Source organism: Rattus rattus, chromosome 3 (assembly GCF_011064425.1).
Source record: "Rattus rattus isolate New Zealand chromosome 3, Rrattus_CSIRO_v1, whole genome shotgun sequence".
NCBI classification, from domain to species: Eukaryota; Metazoa; Chordata; class Mammalia; order Rodentia; family Muridae; genus Rattus; species Rattus rattus.
In genome coordinates, this window is record NC_046156.1 from 3,181,116 (window position 1) to 3,205,669 (window position 24,554).

A 24,554-nucleotide genomic window follows, 5' to 3' on the forward strand; every position below is an offset into this window, starting at 1 on the left:
CTTTTTTGATGACTTTTGATTGAAAATCAATTTTATTCAATATTCAATACTTCTTCAGACCATTTGCTTGGAAAGTTGTTTTCCAACCTTTTACTCTGAGGTAGTGTCTGTCTTTGTCTCTGAGGTGTGTTTCCTGTAGGCAGCAAAATGGTGGGTCCTCATTACATATCCAGTTTGTTGATCTGTGTCTTTTTATTGGGGAATTGAGTCCATTGATGTTGAGAGATATTAAGAAATAGTGATTGTTGCTTCCTGTTATCTTTGTGTTGGAAGTGAGATTATGTTTGTGTTCTTGTCTTCTCTTTGTTTTGTTGCAAAATGATTAATTTCTTTCTTTTTCTAGGGTGTAGCTTGCTTCCTTGTGTTGGGCTTTACCATTTATTATCCTTTGTAGGGCTGGATTTGTAGAAAGGTATTGTGTAAATTTGGTTTTGTCTTGGAATATCTTGGTTTCTCCATCTATGTTAATTGAGAGTTTTGCTGGATACAGTAACCTGGGCTGGCATTTGTGTTCTCTTAGGGTCTGTATGACATCTGTCCAGGATCTTCTGGCTTTCATAGTCTCTGGTGAGAAATCTGGTGTAATTCTGATAGGTCTGCCTTTATATATTACTTGACCTTTTTCCCTTACTGATTTTAATATTCTTTCTTTGTTTTGTGCATTTGGTGTTTTGACTATTATGTGACGTGAGGAGTTTCTTTCCTGGTCCAATCTATTTGGAGTTCTGTAGGCTTCTTGTATGCTTATGGGCATCTTTTTCTTTGGGTTAGGGAAGTTTTCTTCTATGATTTTGTTGAAGATATTTACTGGTCCTTTGAGTTGGGAGTCTTCACTCTCTTCTATACCTATTATCCTTAGGTTTGATCTTCTCATTGTGTCCTGGATTTCCTGTATGTTTTGGGCCATTAGCTTTTTCCATTTTACATTATCCTTGACAGTTGTGTCAATGATTTCTATGGAATCTTCTGCTACTGGGATTCTCTCTTCTCTCTCTTGCATTCTGTTGGTGATGCTTGTATCTATGGCTCCTTGTCTCTTCCTTTGGTTTTCTATATGCAAGGTTGTCTCCCTTTGTGCTTTCTTTATTGCTTCTATTTCCATTTTTAATTCCTTCACCTGTTTGATTGTGCTTTCCTGTAATTCTTTCGGGGATTTTTTGCATTGGTATATTTTATTTTTAATTTACTAAACTTTGTTCTGAACAAAAAAGAAAAGCTGTCCAGATTTAAACAGCAGTAGCAACCTTCCCTCTCCTCAGGAGAAGATGGTCCCTAAACACACAAAGCTGCTCTGAGTCTCTGCTCTCTCCTATTAGTGGGCTAAGAAATTGAGAATCTTTCCCAGTTAGGCCTAATACCTCTGCTGAAAATGTTCTCATGAAAACAGTAATTCTTCAACCTTAAATAAATATTTAACCAATGTATGAAGTGCTTACAGTCTACAATGTATGGTCTTAAGTAAAAAACAACTGTTTGTTTGAGACTCCGAGATGTAAACCTGATAATAGAAGGTATGGGAAGTTTGAAGGACCAAAGAACCCATGTAATATGCACTTGAGAAACAAAAGGGACCCAAGAGAGGAAGCCATTGACCTGAACTTTGAGATGGATTGTGAAAACTGGCCTGCAAATATCTGAAGAGCAAGAGACCTTAAGCAAAATGAAATATTGGTTGGGAGAATAAAGGCCATGTCTCTAGTTCTGTGTGAAGAGAACCTGCAGCTGAATCAGTATTTGTGTGTCATGACAGGGAATCTGAATCCTTTTTTCCTCTGACACAATACCAAGTGTATAAAGATGTTAAGCCATATCAACTCTAATTTCTTTCTTATCTTTTGTTGCTATTGTTTAAGTTTAGATCTAACAAATACATTGTATTTCACTTTAACAATGCATATGTAATCAGAAAATTGCTTGAACCTAAACACATCATTTGCTAAGCTTTATTCCATCTAAGACTGAACATTTCAAACAAGTAAATAATTGCATCAATTAAATGAACATAATCTTCATCATCTTAATTGCTATTTATTCACTGTCACTATGTTTTGAGTTTTCCAAAACATCCTTCAGAGTTCTCCCTGGAGACAAGTCCTTAATATATAAGTTCTTCCGTATGTAGTTGGTATAATTAAGCACATCTTGAAAATTTCCTTCATCTTGAACACTTCTTTCATCTTTTCACCCCACACCTTAAGCATTTGATTGTAATATACACTAAGTAAAAGTAACAGTAGAAGCATTTTGAATGCCATAAAATTCTCCAGCTCTATATAACTCTAATTCCACTTAGACTAGATTGTTCACAGTTCTATAGTAAGTGGTGTGTGGTGTGTGTGTGTGTGTGTGTGTGTGTGTGTGTGTGTGTGTGTGTAAAATCTGGACAGTTTAATAATTTCCTAGAAATTAGCTTATTATAAACTATGTATGGAAAGATTTTATATAAAATATTCAAATTAATATTTTAAAGTACTTTTGTATTTTCCCACATCAGCCATCAGTAGAACACATGCAGAAAGTCAAATACTTATGCAAAATAAATGTCTATAACTTCATTCACTCCACAAAAAGTTCTCTTCAAAAATTTAATTATTACCAGTGCATAGGAATATGTTAGGCTCCATTTTGCTTGTTTGGTTTTTTTCTTTATACATTGAAGGCATCAGCCATGTTCACTCCTGCATGGGAACTGACCACTTCAAAGCAGACGTTTTTATTTGAAGATCACCAGAAATTTGTAAATCTGTGTCTTTAGTAGTAAGAACAAAAAAGTCATTCAAATGGAATTATTGGAAGTTACTCTAATCTGTAAGAAACAAACTACATGATACTTTTCAAAAACTATGTTTTTATAATTTTCCAAATAAAGGAAGTAGCACTTTGTGACTATTATTCTGTTAGCAAAGCATTAGAGGGGAGTATTATGGTATGCATAGTCTTCTTGCAGGGAAGGTGTATCACTTGAAAAGTAAAGGTTCTGTCACACATTGAATTTGCACAGCCGTGGCTCAAATGTTTGAGTGGTGTTTGGGGACTGACACTGATAGAAAGTGTAGCAACTGACAGCTAGGAATGCCTCTGAACATTCTGTTCTTGCTTACTGTGTTCATTTAGATGCATTTATTAATTTATAAGTACATTTAATTAAAATTGTTTAAATTTTCTTTTTTTTTAAGGAGCCCGCTACATGAAAAGAATGCAAGTCAAAGTGCCCACAGCCTAGAAGTCTTCAGAGACAGGAGTGACTAGCAAGTAGATATTGTGATACTTCCTATGCCTAAGTGTACAGGGTTCAGTCATGTTCTGGGGATTTGACTCTATGGTGTCCAAATATTCTTACAGCTTTAAAGAGATACTTAGGAATATTTGTGCTAAGCTCTACTACACCACAAAAAATAATAATAATTAGGAAGAATAAAAGCCATCATGGGTTTCTGGAAACTCATTTTTTCTCAGTAATAATGAAATTATTTTTTAACATAAATGTGGGATTAAGTACTGTGTCTTACCCCAGGCCTAACTTTTAAATTCCCAATTCAACACTTACTCAGTCATAAAAAGAGTAAATGAATCTCCCAATTTCTGGTGACATATTCAACCAAGGCACAAGTGTATTAATTCCTATCATAAACCATTTGAGAAAAATTATTTTGTAATCATGCTTTTATTTTTGAAGCTTGCATTTCAAAACATCAAGGTATTGTGAAATAAAACCCAGGCAGAATGCAGTAACAGTACACTTACCAACACAGCCTGACATTTGCAAGAGAGATTCAATTGCAAAATCGTGCAATGTGGGGATGAATAGATTAAAGGGGCACCTCCACAGAGAGAATAAGGTACACAAGATTAGGTGAATAGTAAGAGAATTTTTTGAAAACTTATTGACTTCATGTTAAAGTAGTCAAAGTTGATTCTTCTCATATTTATCCTGAAGATTATAATGCAACCAAATGTTCAGGCCAAAAGATCTTAGAAGTACATACATTAAATATTTTATTGCAAGTAGATTTGCAATTAGAAACTGTATGTGTTAATATTTCACATATAGGAACATAAATACATTATCATTTCAAGGTAAAAATTAGTACCATAAGTTATTCAAAATAAATGTAATATGTTATTAAGTACTTTTTAGTATTCATATCATTGTAACACATTTGCCAACAAAAATGTTTAAAAATTATGGTACTCACAATTAAAATTTTTAGGTTGCGTACGAATGTTTATGTTTTTAAAATCCTGTAGTACAAGACAGTTCTGTGATAGAAACTATAGAAAATATGTAACTTGCATTTGAGTTGCTTAGCAATAGAGATTCCTAAAGAATTATACAACTCTAGAGAAATATCTTCCTTTTCAATATCCTGTGAAATTTTTATGAATGAAAACTTACAGATGATAAACAAAAACATTTATACAGTTGAGATGAGACAATTTTAGAAGAAGCATACTTAGCAATCACTAAATAGAAATAAAACAAAACATGTATAATGTAAACTATTTGCCTTTAAGGCATTTGCTTACGCATTTAGAGATTTTTTATAATGGGTTGACATGATTTACAATTGGAGAAGATGTGAAGAAATGCCTTCAAATTCCAGTTTATTTATACAGTTCACCTAAGCAACCTCCACACTTAAGAGGGGTGAAAGTATGCTTGTAAATATTTTTGTGTACATATCAAGAAATAATTTACAAAGACCATGATTTTTAGAAGGCATGAAGGAAACTAAAAGCAGAATTGCTTTTTAAATAAAGAGAGACTAGTAGGTGAAGATGCAAATAGACTATTGGGGATATGGACCTAGGACCCAGGAAGGTGACACTTGAAAGAAACCAAATATAAATGGTAGGGGCCCAAACTAAAGAGGTGGTGACAGAGAAGGGAGGACATTAATTTGAAAGAAACCTTTTGTGCATGCAGTCACAGCTACATGTATTCATATCAGCACCTGCTGTGCTGTGCCAGGGAAAACAGCATTTCCTTACAGTCATCCATAACCTCTGGCTCTTAATAATCTTTCCAAGATCAGTCCGAATAATTCCCAGAATGGAGAGGGAAGGTGACCATGAAGTACCACCCTCTAGCTGAAGGCCTTGGCAATTGATGGCTGCTGAGAGAGGGAAAGTCATTTTTCTTTAAGATTGTGATCTCTGGTAGGTTGACCATGCTCATCCTACCGCACTCAGTGTAAGGCCACATATCAAGAAAGCATGGACAATATAAACTTGACTTGTTCAACAACAACAACAACAACAACAACAACAACAACACAGAGAGAAGACACAAACCTGGGTAGAAAGGGAAAGAATGGTACCTCTAAAGGAAGTTTAAGATGGCTCCTGAGAGGCTCAGCCAAAGCATGATAAATACAGAGGCAATTACTAGCAGCAAACCATTGAACTGAGAACTAGGTCCCCATTGGAGGAATTAGAGAAAGGACTGAAGGAGTTGAAGGGGCTTGCAACCCCATAAGAACAACAATACCAACCACCAGAGCTCCCAGGGACTAAACTACTACCCAAAGAGTACACATGGACAGACCCAGGGCTCCAGCTGCATATGTAGCAGAGGATGGCCTTGTTGGGCACCAATAGGAGGAGAAGCCCTTGGTACTGTCAAGGCTGGACTCCCCAGTGTAGGAAATGTCAGGGTAGGACGTGGGGGTGGTAGGAGAGGGGGAAACACCCTCATGGAAAAAGGGGGGATAGGATAGGGACTTATGGATGGGAAACCAGGAAAGGGAATAATATTTGAAATATAAATTTAAAAAATCCAATAAATAAAAAGAATATACTATATGAAATTCTCAAAGAACTAATATTAGTGGGGATGGCACATGCACACTTCCATGTTTTACAATAACTTTGAATGGATAAGCTGTGACTTAGAACATTGAAAAAAAAGGGAAGGGGGCAGCTAACTTCCAGTGGGAGTTGTTGCCATGGCAACTGTGTTTAACAAGATGAAGTCTCCTGCCTCTAAACTCAGTAAGCTTGGAATCAGGCCCATTGGCTGAATTACCCAGGTAGAGATTGTGTTTAAAGCCACATGAACATCCGGGCAAAAGTTGTATTACAAAGTAAAAGGTGACCATTACCCAGGTCAGATATGAGGCTCAAGATTCAATCATCTGGATTCTGTTTGAAGGAAGTGAACCATAAAATAAAAGTAAACTGAAAACAAGGAAGTAGCGTAGAAGTTACTGGTGTTCAAAGCTGCCGAAAGTAGCTTTGGGTAGGGTGACTGCCAGAAAAAGACTCAAGCCTTGTAATTAATAGCTGAGAGGGGTATCTAAGCCAATCAACATTGGGATTGATTGGTCAATGAATCCAATACAGCACCTTTGTGCTTTGGCTTCTTCCTGTAGAGAACAATGGGAGATTTTTCAGATTTACCATGAGACCATCCAGTTTTAAGTTCACATTATCTTATTTGTGGAATATCATTTTTAAATATTCTAAAACTTTCCATAATTTGAACAGCTGATTCAGTTTGATCCGTTAGCTAAGGAAATCATACTGTCTTCTAAATACATATATGATTATTTTATGTGTGTATTAATGGAAAAATATGTTGATTTTATAACTCATCTGTAATGGGAGTGTAATGAGGAGTAATTTTCAAAAAGTCTTGTGTCATGTTGATGTAGAATCCTTGAATGTTTATGAGGATGGTATACAAGGACACATTATATGCAGTGGTAGTAAAGCTGGGTCATGTGGAAGGTCTATTTTTTGAAATTTTTAGAAACCTACTTTCTGATTCCCATAGCTGACAGACTAGTGTACATTTCCAGTAACATTGTAGGAGGGTTGCTATTCCCCTCCTTTCTCTCACTAGCACTTGTGTAAACTTTTTCTCGTAGCCATTCTGAGATGAGATGGAATAGTAATGAATTTTAATGTGTTTTTTAATCTGTGCTTTTTTGGATAAAGTTATTTAATATCTTTTATGTGTTACTGGCCATTTGAACGTCGTCCTCTGAGAGTTGTCCACCTGTCCGTTTCATTGCCCCATTTGAGATGGGGTTGTTTAGGTTTGGAGTGTCTGGTTGTGTTCACTATGTATTCTAGGGGTTAATCATCTGTCAGATACAGGGTTGGCAATGACTTTCTCCCACTCACCAAGCTTCTCTTTGCTCGGTTGTTTCCTTAGAAATGAAGAAGCCTTTTAGTTCCATGTGATCTCATCAGTCATCTTTTATCACCATTTCCTGACTACAGAGTCTTTTGCAGGTTATCCTTGCTTATGCCTATATCTTGAAAGATTTTTCTACATTTTCCTCTAACAGTTTCAGAGTTTCAGGTGAGACCTTAGATTAATTTTTGTTTATTTTTAAATTAACCTTTATACAGGGTGAGAGATGGAAAGAGAAATCCACTCATTTATGAATAGACACTTATCTTCCCCACGCCATTGTTAATGTCTTTTTCTGATGTTTGGTTTTAGATTTATTCCTTGGTCTCTAAATCTGTTTTGTGACATTGCTACCCACCCTGTTCTTTGCTCCCTTGGCTCTGTAGTCAAATCAGATACCAGGGTTCTTGGCACAGATCTCTTTTTACTGAAGATGGCTTTGGTTGCGTGGGGTCTTTTAATCTTCCCTACACATTTTAAAAGGTAAATTCTGTGAAAATGTCCTTGGAATTTTGATAAGGATTGTATGGAATCATTAGAACACATTTGGCAATATAGTTACATAATTTAACTGTATTAATTCTACAAATTCATAATAATGAGGTGTCTTTCTATCCTCTGCTGTCTTCTTACATTTTTTTACTTCAGTGCTTTAAAACTGTAGAAGTCTTTCACTCACTTGGTTAGGTTTATTTCTAAGTGCTTTTGAAGCTATGTGGAATAATATTGACTTCTCAATTCATTTCTCAGTGTGTTCATTATTGGTATATAAAAAACTTCTAATTTTTATATATTAATTTTGTTTCTAATAACTTTGTGTGGTGTTTGCCATTGCTAATATTTACTGATTTCACTGCTCATGATATTCATACCCAATATCATATTGTCTCCATCAGGGTGATTTGGTCCTTCAAAGTTCTGGTTATGCATATTTATTTCTTTTCCTTGGTTCACTTTTATAGTGAAAACTTAAAGCACTGTTTTGAAGAAGTATGGAGAAAGTAAACACTATTATTTCATTCCTAATTTTAATGGTAACACCTTGAGTTTTTCCTTATTTAGTAAAATACTAGCTATTTGTCACACATATATTTTATTATATTAAGATACATTCCTTCTGGTTCTCATATCTTTGGGTCATTTATCATAAAGGGATGTTGAGTTTTGACATAGACTTCCCTGTGTCTTTTGAAATGATCGTGTTATTTCTGTGCATAAGTCTAATAATATGATACATATACATTGATATAGTGATTTGTGTATTTGCATTCATGGAATAAGGCCTTCTTTGTAATAGTGAATGGGTTCTATTTTGTTTTTGTTTGTTTTGCAAATACATAGTGAAACTGGATTTGCATGCATTTTTAAGAATTATTGCTCAGTATTCGTTAGAGGCATTGGTTTACTATTTTTGGTTGTGTTCTTATCTGCTTTGATATCAGGCTAGTACTGGCTTCAAAACTGAGTTTGATAACATGTCTTCCCCTTTTGGCCATGGAATAGTTTAAGGAACATTGTGCTATTTCTTACTTAAAGGTCAGTAGAATTGAATTCAAAAGCATCAACATTTGACTTTTGTTAGTTGGGAAACTTTGCTACTACTTCTCGGTCTTAAGTTATTTATATTCTCTTGGACTATTTTTAGGTAAGATTTATCTAGAAAATTATTCACATTTCTCAAACTGTATAGTTTATTGGTATTTAAACTTTCAAAGAATAGCCTAAACATCCTTTGAATTTCCTATGCTTGTTGCAACATTTCCCTCTTCTTTCTCATTTCATAGTGGTTAGTTTGACCAAGAGTTTGCAAATCTCATTCGGCTTTTAAAAGAACTGAGTCTTGACTTCATAGAATCTATTCAATTCCATTTGATTTGTGCCTTCCTGGTGTTTAGTGGTTCTTTTCATCTATTGAGTGAGGATTGGCTTGTTCTTACTTTCCTAAGGTCCTATAGTGTTTCAGTAAGTTAGTTATTTGATATTTCTCTGAGGTTTAATGCAAGCACTTGCATATTTAAACTTCTCCTGGAGTTACTTTGTGCTGGACAGGTTCTAGTGTTTTGTAGTTTCATTTTAATAAAATTGTAGGAAGTTTTAAACTGCTGGTTTCTTTTATGACACATCCATCACTTACGAAGTCATGTTGTTCTAGCTCTGTGAGTTTTTGTTGTTTACATTCTCTTGCTGTTGATTTTTAGTTTTACTCCACGGTATTCAGAGAGAATAAAAGAAACATTTCAATTGCCATGCATTAGGAAATAACTGCCCTGTGTCCTGAGATGTGGCTTATATTTTAGAGAAAGATCCATGAACTGCTGAGGAGAATGTGTATTTTGCAGTGTGAATGAAATGCCTATTAAATCCATTTGACTATAATCACAATAAACTCAGGTGTTTCTTTGCTGACTTTTTGTCCATATGTCTATTTGTAAAAGTGGTTGTTGAAGTCATCCACTACTATTATGTTATGGTCAACTTGTTACTTTATATATACTAGTGTTTGTTTTATGAAGTTGGGTGTGTCAGTACCATTTTTACTACTATGACCCTGTAATATAAGAATCTGGATGGTCATCTCTCCAGCATTGTTCTTTTTGCTCAGGATTGCTTTGACTATATAGAGTCTTTCACAGTTCTATATAAATTTTTAGAATAGTTTTTTTTTCCTATTCTGTAAGAGTGAGATTAGGATCATTAAACCTATAAGTAACTTTTAGAAAAATGGTGATTCTCACAGTAGGGTGACCTAATATCAAATGCATATCTACTTAAAATTTTACTATTATCATGAAAGACGGTGAGCCCAACCAATATAAAATAATACTCTTTATCTTTTCTAATTTAGGTGTGAGAAATATTTGTCAGATAGTAACATCTCTATGCTGCTCTCTTTCTAGTTCTATTTCATTCTTTTACTCTAAGGGTTTGCCAACAAGGTTCACTCTTGCAGACAACAGAAGATGGGTCCTATTTTATTATTATCATCATCACCATAATTGTTATTGTTATTACTTTTATTTTCTTATTTTGTACCACTGTATACAGAGAGAGGGTGGAAGAGATATGGAGAGGGAGAGAGAGAGAGGGAGAAAGAGATCAGGAGAAGGAGAGAGAGGGACAGGGAGACAGAGAGACAGAGAGAGTGGCTAGGAAGGGGATTAGTAAGCATGGCCATAGAATTTAAGGTGCCTTTGTGTAGGCTTTTCATTTAAATTAGGCCATGAAAGATTGATAGGACTCAGCCCACAGAATAAACTGATCTAGGAGTAACTCAGAGGTAATATCAGCTGGCGGTTCACTCTTGCAGAGGACATGATGCTGAGGTGACAGGCAGAACCAGAGAAAGCCCAGTGATGCTGCAGTGTGATGTTTACTTTTACTTTTTTAAAGTCCATCATTGTCACACTCCACCACAGCCCCCCACAGTTCCTCATCCAATTTCTTCTCCCCCCACCCCGGGTCTCCAAGAGGATGTTCCTCACGCCCTGCCAGGCCTCTCCATACCCTGGGGCCTGAAATCTCTCAAAGGTTAGTCGCATCTTCTCCCATTGAGGCCAGACCAGGCAGTCCTTTGATATATATCTGTTGGGGGCCTCAGACCAGCTCCTGTATGCTGCTTGTCTGCTAACTCAGTGACTGAGAGATCTCAGGGTTCCAGGTTAGTTTGGTTGAGACTATGTGGTTGCCCTCTTCCTCAGCTTCTTCCAGTCTTTCCCTAATTCAACCACAGGGGTCCTCGACTTCAGTCCAATGGTTGGGTGTAGGTATCTGAATCTGCCTCAGTCAGTTGCTTGTTGGGTCTCTCAGAGGGCATCCATGCTTGGCTCCTGTCTGTAAGCACACCATAGCATCATAACAGTGTTAGGCTTTGGAACCTCCCCTTGACCTGGATCCCAAGTTGGGCCGGTACTGGAACTCCTTTCCCTCAGTCAATTCTCCATTTTTATCCCTGCAGTTCTTTTATTTTTTTTCTTTTATTGGATATTTTTATTTACATTTTAAATATTATTCTCTTTCCCATGTTCCCCTCCAGAAATCTGCTATCCCAGCCCTCTCCCCCTGCTTCTATGAAGGTGTTCCCTCACTCACCCATTCACTCCCTCCCACCTCCCACCTCCCACCTCCCACCTCCCACCTCCCACCTCCCACCTCTCACCTCCCACCTCCCACCTCCCACCTCCCACCTCCCACCTCCCACCTCCCACCTCCCACCCTGATATTCCCCTATACTGGAGCATCAGGCCTTGAGAAGACCAAGGGTCTCTCCTCCCACTGATGCCCGAGAAGGTCGTTCTCTGCTACATATGCAGCTGGAGCCATAGGCCCATCCCTGCGTAGACTTGGATGGTGTTTTAGTCACTGGGAACTCTGGAGGAATTTCAATGGTTGATATTGTTCTTCCTATGGGGTGGCAAACCCCTTCAGCTCTTTCAGTGACCCCATTCTTACTTCAATGTTGGCTGTGAGCATCCGCTTCTATATTTGTCAGGCTCTGGCGAGCCACTCAGGAGATAGCTATATCAGGCCCCTGTTAGCATGCACTTCTTCACATCCAAAATATTGTCTGGTTTTGTTGTCTGTATATAGGATGGAATGCCCAGGTGGGGCATCCTTCAGTCTCTGCTCCACACTTTGTCTCCATATTTCCTCCTATGAGTATTTTTCTTCCCCCTTCTAAAAAGGACTAAAGCATCCACACTTTGGTCTTCCTTCTTCTTGAGCTTCCTGGGGTTTGTGAATTGTATCTTGGATATTACTAGCTTTTTGGCTAATACTGCTTATCAGTGAGTGTATACTGTGTATGTTCTTTTGTGATAGGGTTACCTCACTCAGGATGATATTTTCTATTTCCATCCATTTGCCTAAGAATTTCATGAAGTCATTGTTTTTTATAGCTGAGTAGTACTCCATTGTGTCAATGTACCACATTTTCTGTATCCATTCCTCTGTTGAAAGACACCTGGGTTGTTTCCAGCTTCTGGCTATTATAAATAAGGCTGCTATGAACATAGTGGAGCATGTGTCCTTGTTATATGTTAGAGCATCTTTTGGCTATATGCTCAGGAGTGGGCTAGCTGGGTTCTCAGGTCGTACTATGTCCAGTTTTCTGAGGAACCACCAGACTGATTTCCAGAATGGTTGTTCCAGTTTGCAATCCCACCAACAATGGAAGTGTGTTCCTCTTTCTCCACATCCTTGCCAGCATCACAACATCACCTGAGTTTTTTATCTTAGCCATTCTCACTGGTGTGAGGTAGAATCTCAGGGTTGTTTTGATTATCATTTCTCTGATGACTAAGGCTGTTGAACATTTCCTTAGGTGCTTCTTGGCCATTCACTATTCCTCAGCTGAGAATTCTTTGTTTAGCTCTGTACCCCCCCCCTTTTTTTAATAGGGTTATTTTATTCTCTGGAGTCTAACTTCTTGAGTTCTTTTTGTATATTGGATATTACCCCTCTATCAGATGTAGGATTGGGAAAGATCTTTTCCCAATCTGTTGGTTGCTGTTTTGTCCTATTGACAGTATCCTTTGCCTTACAGAAGCTTTGCAATTTATGAGGTACAATTTGTCAATTCTTGATCTTAGAACATGACCTTGGTGTTCTATTCAGGAAAATTTCCCCTTTGCCCACATGTTTGAAGCTCTTGCCCACTATACAGTTTTTCTTCTATTAGTTTCAGTGTATCTGGTTTTATGTGGAGGTCCAAGATCCACTTGGACTTGATTTTTGTACAAGGCAATAAGAATGGATCAATTTGCATTCTTCTACATGCTGACCACCACTTGAACCAGCATGATTTGTTGAAAATGCTGCTGTTTTTTTTTCCACTAGATGGTTTTAGCTCCTTTGTCAAAGATCAAGTGTGTGGTATATGGGTCTTCAATTCTATTCCACTGATCTACGTGCCTATCTCTGTACCAATAGCATACAGTTTTTGTCACCATTGCTCTGTAATACACCTGGAGGTTAGGGATGGTGATTTCCCCCAGAAGTTCTTTTATTGTTGAGGATAGTTTTTGCTATCCTGGGTTTTTTGTTATTCCAAATAAATTTGCAAATTGCTCTTTCTAACTCTGTGAAGAATTGACTTGGGATTTTGATGGGAATTGCATTGAATTTGTAGATTGCTTTTGGCAAGATGGTCAATTTTACTCTCTTAGTCTGGCCAAACTGTGAGCATGGGAGGTCTTTCCATCTTCTGAGATCTTCTTTGATTTCTTTCTTCAGAGACTTGAGGTTCTTGTCATACAGATCTTTCATTTGCTTGGTTAGAGTCACATCAAGGTATTTTTACATTATTTGTGACTATTGTCAAAGGTGTCATTTCCCTAATTTCTTTCTCAGCCTATTTATCCTTTGAGTAGAGGAAGGCTACTGATTTGTTTGAGTTAATTTTCTATCAAGCCGCTTTGCTGAAGTTGTTTCTCAGCTGTATGACTTCTCTGGTGGAATTTTTGGGGTCACCTAACAGAGACTGAGGGAGAAGCCATCCAGAGATTGCCCCACTTGGGGGATCCATCCTATGTAGAGACACCAAACCCAGATAATATTGCTGATTCCAAGAAGTACATGCTGACAGGAGCCTGATATAACTGTTTCCTGAGAGGCTCTGCCAGAGTCTGACAGAGGAGGATGCTTGCAGCCAACTATTGAACTGAGAATGGTGTCCCCAATGGAGAAGTTAGAGGAAAGGCTGAAGAAGCTGAAGAGGTTTGCAACCCAATAAGAAGAACAACAATATCAACCAACCAGACCTTCCATACCTCCCAGGGACTAAACTACCATCCCCAGAGAACACAGAGATGGACCTATGGCTCCATCTGCATATGTAGCAGATGATGTCAGGAATCAGTGGGAGGAGAGGCCCTCGATTCTATCAAGGTTTGATGCCCCAGTATTGGTGAATGTCAGGGTGGAGAGGTGAGAGGGGGTGAGTAGGTGTGTGGGTGAGAGAGCACCCTCATAGAAGCAGTTAGGAATGGGATAGCAGGTTTCTGGAGGGGCAACTGGAAAAGCAGATAACATTTAAAATGTAATTAAAAAAATAAAAGAAAGAGAAGAGGAAAAAACACTTCTCTAACCATTGTCTTCACACACACTAGAAAAAGAATATTCTACAGGACTGAGGCTTCTAAACTCTCTTTCCTTCTGTTCTGCTCTCCAAAATTTCCTTCGTGGCTTAGTAATGCTTTCCACCCTCACTCTCTAGGTCTCTACGCTCTCTCTGTCTGGAGATTCTTCACAGAAATTCTGAAATCCATGCACAATGTGGGTGTCCTCTACCTACTTTGAGATCTGTCACCATCCCACTGTGGTTTGGATTTGCAGTTCCCTAGTGGGTAATTATGCTGAGCACAACTTGCATCTGCTTATTAACCATTTGCTGGGAAAATGTCTGTTTAAGTTTAATTTTCTATTCAGGAGAGTTTTTGTTTCTGGATGTTTACCTGATCTTTAAATTTTCCCCTTAATTTTTCATTTTCATCAGTCTACCACATGTATAGGGATGGCTTTCTTTCTGTTTATTGTTTCTACCAATGGTTGTTTGGCTGGTTGGTTGGTTGATTGGTTAGTTGGTTGGTTGGCTGGCTGGCTGGTTGGTGCCCTTTGGGAGTTTAGGACAGTCAAAGTTGAAGTCATTGTTTCACCAGGTAGTATTTAAATCTCATTCCTTTTTTTTCACTCCAGATTTTATTCCCCTACCAGTCCACCCTCCAACTGTTCCATATCCCATACCTCCTCCATGATCCCCTGTGTCCATGACGATGTCCCCACCCTACCCACCCCACCAGACCTCTAAACTCCCTGGGGCCTCCAGTCTCTTGAGGGTTAGGTGCATCTTCTCTGACTGAATCGAGACCTGAGAGTTCTCTGCTGTATATGTGTTGGGGGGCCTCATATCAGCTGGTGTAGGCTGCCAGGTTGGTGATCCAGTGTCTGAAGATCTCAGGGGTCCAAGTTAATTGAAGCTGCTGGTCCTCCTACAGGGCTGCCCTCCTCCTCTTCAGCTTCCTCCAGCTTTTCCCTAATTCAACCAGAAGGGTCAGCAGCTTCTGTTTGTAGGTAGGGTGCAAATATCTGCATTTGACTCTTTCAGCTGCTTGTTGGGTCTTTCAGAGGGCAGTCATGATAGGTCACTTTTTGTGAGCATACCATAGCCTCAGTAATTGTGTCACACCCTTGAGATGGATCCCCTTTGGGCCTGTCACTGGATCTTCTTTTCCTTAGGCTCTTCTCCATTTCTATCTCTGCAGTTCTTTCAGACAGGAACAATTATGGGTCAGAGTTTGACTGTGGGATAGCAACATTTGATGCCCTGTCTTTCTGCTGGAGGCGGGCTCTACCCCTTTCCCCACTGTAGGACATTTTATCTAGGGTCACACCTCCTTTGAATCCTGAGAGTCTCTCACCTCCCAGGTCTCTGGTATATTCTGGAGGGTCCTCCCAACCTCCTACCTCCCAAGGTCATCTGTTTCTTTCTGCTGGCCCTCAGGGCTTCAGTCCTTTTCCCTCACCCAATATCAAATCATGCTCCTCTCTCCTTTTGCCATGGTGGTCTGATAGGATGCATGGGATTATGTCAATCTTCTTATATCAGTTGAGGGTTGTTTGTGACCAATTACGTGGTCAATTTTGGAGAAAGTACCATGAGGTGCTAAGAAAAGAATACATTGTTTTGTGAAGATAGGGTGAAATGTCCTATAGATATCTGTTAAATCCATTTGGTTCATAAACTCTATCAGTTTCACTGTGTCTCTGTTTAGTTTCTATTTCAATGACCTGTCCACTAGTGATAGTGGGGTGTTGAAGTCTCCCACTATTATTGTGTCAGGTTCAATATGTGTTTTGAACTTTAATAAAGTTTCTTTTATGAATGTAGGTGTCATTGCATTTGGGGCATAGGTGGTCAGAATTGAGACATTCTTTCGGTAGATTTTCCTTTTGTTGAATTTGAAGAATGCTTCCTCATCATACTTGAAAACTTTTGGTTGAAAGTCTATTATATTGGATATTAGGATAGCAACCCATGCTTGTTTCTTGGGACCATTTGCTTGGAAGATCTTTTTCCATCCTTTTACTCTGAGATTGTGTCTGTCTTTGTTATTGAGGTGTGTTTCTTGGATGCAACAAAATGCTGTTTCTTATTTGCATATCCAGTCTGTTAGCTTATGTCTTTTTAAGGTGAGTTGAGTCCGTTAATATGGAGAGATATTAAAGACTGTTTTGTAGGCGGCTTTATGTGCTTGTGGTTCTCTCCATTTGGCTTTGTTGTGAGATACTTAATATCTTGTGTTTTCCTTGGGGTTGGTACCTTCCTTGTGTAGCAGTTTTCCTTCTAGGACACTCTGTAAGGCTTGATTGGTAGATAAATACTGTTTGAATCTGGTTTTGTCCTGGAATATTTTGGTTTCTCCATCTATGTTGAGTTTTGCTAGGTATGGTAGCCTGAGCTGGCATTTGTGTTCTTTTAGAGTCTGCATGACCTCCTGAGTCTGACCAGGCTCCTTCCTCTAGATTTCATAGTCTCTGTTGAAAGTCTGTTGTGATTCTGATAGGTCTACCTTTGTATGTTACTTGGCCCTTTTCCCTTGCAGCTTTTAATAGTCTTTCTTTTTTCTGTGTGTTTAGTGTTTTGATTATTACAAGAAGAACTTCTTTTCTGGTTCCATTTGTTTAGTGTTCTATAGAATTCTTGCACCCTTATATCCCATCTCTTTCTTTAGGTTGAGGAAGTTTTCTTCTATGATTTTGTTGAAGATGTTTTCAAGTCATTTGAGCTGGGAATCTTTGTTCTCCTCTATTCCAACTATTCTTAGATTTGGTCTTTTCATTGTGTCCTGAATGTCCTGGATGTTTTGGGCTAGGTGTTTTTTGTGTTTTGAATTTTCTTTGATAGTTATATCAATCTCTTCTTCTTCTTCTTCTTCTTCTTCTTCTTCTTCTTCTTCTTCTTCTTCTTCTTCTTCTTCTTTTCTCCTCCTCCTCCTCCTCCTCCTCCTCCTCCTCCTCCTCTTCCTCCTCCTCCTCCTCTCTTCCTCCTCCTTCTTCTTCTCCTGAGCTTCTCTCTTCTATTTCTGATAATCTGTTGGTGATACTTACATCTAGAATTCCTGACCTCTTTCCTAAGTTTTCCACTTCCAGGTTTGCCTCCATTTGTGTTTTCTTTATTGTTTTTACTTCCACTTTTAGGTCTTGGACTGCTTTATGCAACTCCTTCACCTATTAGTTGTGTTTTCCTATATTTCTTTAAGAGATTTATTTGTTTCCTCTTTAAGGACTTCTACCGGTTTACCTATGTCTTCCTATATTTCTTTCACTGAGTTATTTATATCCTCCTTAAAGGACTCTATTATCTTCATGAGATACAATTTTAGGTCACCTTCCTGGTTTTCAGGTATGTTGGTATTTTCAGGTCTTGCTGTGGTGGGTGAACTGGGTTCTGATGTTGACCACATAAATTGGTTGCTTCTGTTGCTTATGGTCTTGGGCTTGCCTCTTGCTCTCTGGTTTTCCCTGGTATTTGCTGGTCTGGGTGATTCTGTCTGGAGTCTGCCTCTTTTGTCCCTGGGTTGCTACAGGTCTCCTGGTAGGCTTGTGACCCTGACTGTAGCAGACCTCCTATGGGCCCTTATAACCGGAGAGTCTTCAGAGTGGCAGAGAAGCTGCTGATTTGTTGCACTGGCTGTAGTAGATCTCCTGGGAGTACTTCAGACTGTTGGGTCTTCAGAGGAGCAGCCAAATTGTTGCCCTGTATGAAGCTGTACTCCAGGTGGGCCTATGGACTCTGGTTTCTGTTTCCCTGTTTGCAGCTGAACTCCATGGAGGCTTTTGGTCTCTTTGGTCAGTTGCCCTGCATGCCACAGAGCCCCCAGGAAGTCTTCAGACTGTGATGTCAGTTGCCCAGTTAGCCTGTGTACAGAGGAACTCCTGGGATGCCTTCAACTGTGGTGTCCTAGGTGCAGTGGATCTGCTGGAATGTCTCTGGCTGTGGTGTCAAATACCTTGGGTGCAGCAGATTTCCTGGGATGCCTCAGGATGTGGTATCAAGTGCTCTGAGTGCAGCAATTCTTCTGGTATGCCTCAGGATATGGTGTCTTCTGGGGGAATAGACTAGCTAGCAGTCTGTCTCAGGAGAAATGATATGGCAGAACAGGAATGGTATTCAGTGGGCAGGGGTTTAGAGAGATAGTGGGCACCCAGCAGCAGCTGAGAGACTTCTGGAGAGTTCTTACCAAATGCTGTGAGTGTAGTAGATCTTCTGGTATGCCTCAGGATATAGCCTTTTCCAGGATCAGACTAGCTAGTGGTCTGTCATAGCAGAAAGGACCAGGTAGAAGGTCAATCTCATCCTTTCTGATACTTCAACCTTAGCTTTCTGCTGCCTCCTGCTGTTCTCTCAGCCCTTTTCCTATGAACTAGTAGAATCTTATGTTTTCCTTAGGAGGATTTTATTACTCTACTTTCCAGGTCATTTTTCTGGATTTCTAATCTGGTTTTAAATTTATTTACTGAGCACTGAATTCGAGATATATATCAATCCAAGTCCATTTGATCTTTTATTATATTTCAGTTTTCTAGGAAATTCTATTTTTTCCCATTTTCCTCTAACTCATTATGACCTTTTCTTCCACCTGTTTAAGCAGAATATCATAATCCTTTCAAAGTTCTTTCCTAATAACTTTGATGTATTCGTCATTTGCAGTTATTTTTAGTGTTCATTCTCTTAAATTTGGGTCATTATGATCCAAAAGAATAAAGTAACATTTATTTAAAAACAAGTATTATAAAATATTTAACCAAAAAAATGTGTATTTCATTATTTAAATAATTTTTTTTTAAGCTGTGACCGTTCTGTTGTAGTCATTAGCTCTCATCCAAGGGAAATGATTGACAGAGCTAATTAGCATATGAATGACTTCCTATACTTATCATTTACTTTTTGTGATGAGTCCTTTTGGACCTGTATCCTTAAGTAGAGTTTTATTAAATGACAGACATTGTGTATATAAAATTTTACAATCTCCAGGTGATAAAATCCAGACATGTAAAGTAAAGAGCAGATGGTAACTAACCTTTCAAAGACAGAAGCTGGAGCCCAAGTCAGCCCAGAGTTATATAGTTTCCAAAGTGTTCCCTTTCAGATTTTCAACAGAAAGCATTAGTGTTCAGTGCAGTACTTCTCTGATGAGTCTTAGTCCAGAGGGTGGGGCTGGGACTTCCTTCAACTTTATATTTTAGAGGACTGAAGAGCCCATACCATGATTCACTCGACTATAACAGAAAGCCAAGAGGAGAGACCAGATAGACTTAAGTTGTTCTTTTCTGTTCTCCCTCCAAGCTCCCAAGATAAAACCCTTCCAACTCTAAGTGATTTGTTTGTTATTATTATGTATATATGCCATAGTCTGTCCATTCAAAGTACATTGTTTTAAATTCTTAATTTAATTTTATAACTGTGTGTTTTTCATTAAGCACACTATTACCAACATTTTGCCATCTAAAATAATGACATACGCACTAGCTTAAATGTGCTTTATTTATGTACTATTGCTTAAAAGAAAAATATTCAGTTATAGGTTTGTGGAGATATGGAAATGATTTTAGAGAAATTATTCTTAAAATTGTTTTATTGAATAAAAGTACATAAGAAGGCTGTATATGTAGCCTGAGGTTCAATACCCACCACCTCATAGACTGGGGAGCAGTGCATGACTATAATTCCAACATTCAGAAAGAGGTTCAGAAATTCAAGGTCATCCTCTGCTATATAGCAAGTTTGAGGAATACATGACATCTTATCTCAAAAAACAACATTTTAATATAAAATGTTTGTGATAAAAATTAAAGTTGGACATTTTAACATTTTAAATGTATAAATCTGTGGCATTTAATTGACTCACATTAGTTTGAAAGGAAGTTTTTTTAATCATTATAAGCTCATCTAGTCACAAACCTGTATCTTTTAAATTATATCAGTAGAAAATGTCTGCCCTACTGCTATCATCAACTATGTAACTTTACTCTGTATGGTAACTTCTATTGCTAGTTAATGATCTAAGTTTCCCAAAACAATTTCACCTATGTGATAGATATAAGTTCTCATAGATTTTTTTCTTTTCCATCGATATCAGATCTTATTGCTTTTTTATTTACTACAAAATTCATATTATATATGTCCACAAGGAAGTTTCATGTTTTCATTTTTGAGGTTTGTTAGTGACACTTTGCATGGCTCTGTGTGACTTCTGCCACTGTCTTGCTCTGAAGGATCATGCATGAGATTATTGAATCTATGGGAATGTAGCACAGAAGTAAAATTGCTAGGCACAATGGCATGCCATTTTGTAATCTTATAGATTTTGTAAAATTGCTCCTCATCAAAAATGTTTCATTTTTACCATTATTCCTATTGTGATGAGTATGGCATTGCACTCAGATTCTGGGCTGGTTTCCTCCTTTGCAGGGCTGTATGCACACTTCTGTTCTTTGGGGTTCTGTGTGGGGAAAATTCTAATCCTTACCCTGCTACCCAGAAGTAGGTTAGGCAAAAATTACTCTTTTCTGTTTTTATTCATTCTGCTAGCTACAAAACAGTGTTTTGAATACCATCGATGACATCTTCTACGAGAGGAATACAGCCTTTCATACAGCCCTATCTTTTATATTATGTTATGTGAGCTTTTTTGTTTTATTACTTCATAGCTATTCTTTGTATGTGCCACAGGCCAACCTTATTTTCTTTCTAATGCACTGCAAATGACTCTTCAGTAAAGTTAGATTTTATTAATGTTAGGCTTTCCCCTCTTAGTTATATGAAGTGAAAATGCATCTATTATATTTTGTGTTGCATGAACTAGTTTTTATAAAACTCTTTTACCTGTAATCTATTTCTATATTTAATTCCCCAGAGCAGGGGGATCATTCTTGTGTGTTATAATGATGGGAAGTTACTAAATTATTTATTTCCAACTAAATATTCATTAATGATAAAAAACTTCAATTTCTGTAATGAAGGAAAACTTTTATCTTTAATCTAAAGCACACAAATGACTTCATGTTTTTATGTAACTGTTCTGAAGACACTTCCCAGATAAGAAATGTCAAAAGGGGCTAGAGAGATGGCTCAGTAGGGAAGAGCATTTGATGTTCCTGAAGAACTCAGTTTCCAGCACCCACGCAGCAGCTCATAATCACCTATAATTTGAGTAATGGGACATCCCATGTACTCTTCTGTCATCTGTGGCACTGTGTGCACATAAGGACACACATTGACATATTTTTGTTTAAAGAGAGATATCTGTCATAATCCTTAGCAGATTAACAAAAATTAAATATCAAAAGAGCAGAAGGATATGGCCAGAGGCTTTTGAATCACACCTAACTCCTACTCAGTGTTTTACTAGGTAATTTCCACAAATTGTTAGAAAAGGTACTTAGAAACTAAACCTTCAAATTTTCTTATTACTCAGCTTGTGTGATGTTTAGAGATCTCCCTCTACTCCTTAGAGATCAGTATTGGGACATAACTAATAATCAAAGTTCATTAGCATAATTCTGAAGGTTGGAAACTCTGAGGTAGAAATGTCAGCAAATAACATGCCCAGTTAGGAATTTCTTCCCTTTTTGCCTCCTGCAGTAGAAGAGGCCACGAGTAGTTCCTGAACCCACTTTGTAGGGGCACTGATTCCATCTCTGAGAGCTTCTGCCCTGAGAAGCACACACTGCAGAGCCCCTTACCACAGTCCCTTACCATGACTGAGAATTCCAGCTCAGGAACCTGATGTCTTGTAAATGTTCAGCCAGTTGCAGATAGGGATCTAGAACAGCAAAGGCATGTGAGTTGTGAAACCATGGGGCCAGCTATTGAAGATGAATATTCAAAAGGGAGATCAGTCAGAAGCTACCATGAATTACACTGCATTCAAAGCCAGATGATCATGTAGCCTTTTGTTCATTCTTTTCCCTCATTTTAAAATTGAAGACAATTCAGGTCAAGAAGGTCTGATGGACATACATGTTCCTTTCTGACTGCAGCCTTCTTTGTGTTTTAAAATGTGTGTGTGTGGCGGGGGGGGCGGTTTCCTGCATGTTACAGATAGGAAATATATGTGCAAATGCAAACTTGGTGAGGTCAAGAATAGTTTGTGCTGAGCATCATATATGAACTCAAAAATTCTTAGAGTTTTGGAACATTTGGGACTTTTAGCCTGTAGATGCTCAGACTGTCCTAGCACTCCCTCCTATGAGGAACCAAACAATCAAGATGGACAAACCTCACCCTTCACAATTAAAGTCTTGCAGCCCTTACAGGAATAGAAAGGCAGGACATGAAATGTCCTGTCACACAGAGCAGAAAGACACAAATCATACAGCATAGAAAGAACTGCCCATAGGAGTGACAGATGCCCCTTAGCTTTCCCCAGGGAAGAAATGCATCTCATTTATTGCATCTCATTCACACACTATCCTTAGGAACCCAGAACATCACAGAAAACTAGCTACCACCCTATAATCCCCAGGCAGAGAAAGATAAAAACTCAGACTGTGAAGTATGGTTTCTACTGATCACCTATTTTACACAGTCCCAAAGGGGAAGAGGCTAAGTCTAACCACTGTAAGTCAGGGGCACTTGGGATGTCATACAGATCAAATTGGACAAATTGGTTTTAAAAGAAAACACATGTGGAGCATATTATTACCATTTGAAATTCATTAACCTGTTTTAAACGTGGTCAGAAAGAAGTTGTTGTTCATAATTTGGGAAGGCAAATAGAAACTTGTAAAATTATATGAAAAGAGACAAGAGTAAAATTGTTGACAAGGATTCTTCAGTCTGCACAAGCCCCTCAATGCCAACATACAGCTTAGGTGTCCACATAACTATTATGACAGGAAGGAAAGGTCTAGAACATTCTAGGAATTAGAGGTGAGCTGCACAGCTGCCAGCACATGAGAGGGGGAGGCTGGAGACAAGCAGAGAGTTTGGCACTCTTGTGCTTGGCTCTCACAACCAGGATGATGAGTGAAGGCTGCTGTCAGAGGCATACTCCAGGCTGCCAGGAGTGCCTGTACTGACTCTCCCTGAGCCAGCATCTAGCTCCTCACATTGCAGGGTTCCTATGACACAAGCAGGTTCCTTATCTGCTGTGTCTGACTATATCTGTCATCTCTGCTGAACAACGAACCAGATCCTACCCCATGGTCCAATATCATCCCAGCCAGCACTGAGAAATGGAAGTATATGTTTAAATGATAGCGAGAACCATATATGCCTAAAGAAGGAAGCCCTGAAGAAAGGGAAGCTGACGGTGGTGGAATAAGTTCTCTCTAGACCTAGAACATTTAGACCCACACTTTAATCCCCATGATATTTCCAAAGAAAGACAAGTCACTGAGGGGAGGGAGATTTCTCTCAACTTTACTGTGGTTGCTACAGTTGTTAAAGAAAAATGCATGCTCCTACATGATGGGAAGGATTACTCCATCTCTACTATATTGCCAGAACAAAAGGATTTGATTGAAATAAATTAGATGGAGGGAGTATTATAAAATTTTATCACTCAATAAACTCTACAGAGTAATAAGTTCATGAGATGGAAAATTTTAAATCTTCTTAAAGCAAAAACAATAGAATAACAGTGACAAGAGAAATCTTGATGGCTTTGAATGTAGTGCCCTTGGGCAGGTGGGAAGGGAAACAGACCATAAAAGAAGGCAGAGGAACAAACAAAGACCATGTCAGTGGTTCTCTGAAGCGTAGCATGGGGGTCTGGAGGTAAGATTTGGAGTTGGGAAACGAATCCAAAGAAACAAAGCAACTTTTGAAAAGGAATTTTTTAAAGAGAGGTTTTGAGAGTCAAAGGCTGTGAAGATATGTAATTATTTGTGGAATTGGTAGTTTCTGAACCAAGTAGAAGAATTGCATCACCTTTTAGCCTGGAAAATTGAGTGGGTCTTAGATTGGGCTCCTTGGATTTGTGTGTGAAGAATTTGGTTTTTTTTTTATTGGATATTTTCTTTATTTATATTTCAAATGTTATCCCCTTTCCCAGTTTCCCCTCCATAAACCCTCTATCCCATTCTCCCTCCCCCTGCTCCTATGGAGGTGCTCATCTACCTACCCAGTCCACCCACTTCCTCCTGCCTGCCCACCCTGGCATTCCCCTACACTAGGGCATTAAGCCTTTACAGGACCAAGGACCTCTCCTCCCATTGATGGTTGACAAGGCCATCCTCTGCTATATATAAGGCTGGTGGACCCATGGATCCCTCCATGTGTACTCTTTGGTTGGTGATTTAGGCCCTGGCAGTTCTGAGGGGGTCTGGTTGGTTGGTATCGTTGTTCTTCCTATGGATTGCAGACCCTTTCAGCTCCTCCAGTCCTTTCTCTAAGGATTTCTAAGAC

The 24,554-nt window shown here is 38.5% G+C and overlaps 1 protein-coding gene across 11 annotated transcripts in view; it reads left to right on the top strand.

Annotated features, from left to right (window-relative positions):
• Positions 1–24,554, top strand: part of Lrrc7 (leucine rich repeat containing 7) — a 453,319-nt gene that overhangs the window by 135,177 nt on the left and 293,588 nt on the right. For 2 of the 11 annotated variants that reach the window (XM_032897088.1, XM_032897092.1), the window contains exon 2: positions 3,177–3,252. The exons of the other annotated variants lie outside the window; for them this stretch is intronic. In XM_032897088.1, coding sequence (XP_032752979.1) covers position 3,252 — 1 coding nt within the window. In that variant the 5' untranslated portion in view covers positions 3,177–3,251. The remainder of the gene's footprint in view (positions 1–3,176; positions 3,253–24,554) is intronic. 11 annotated transcript variants of the gene reach the window in all.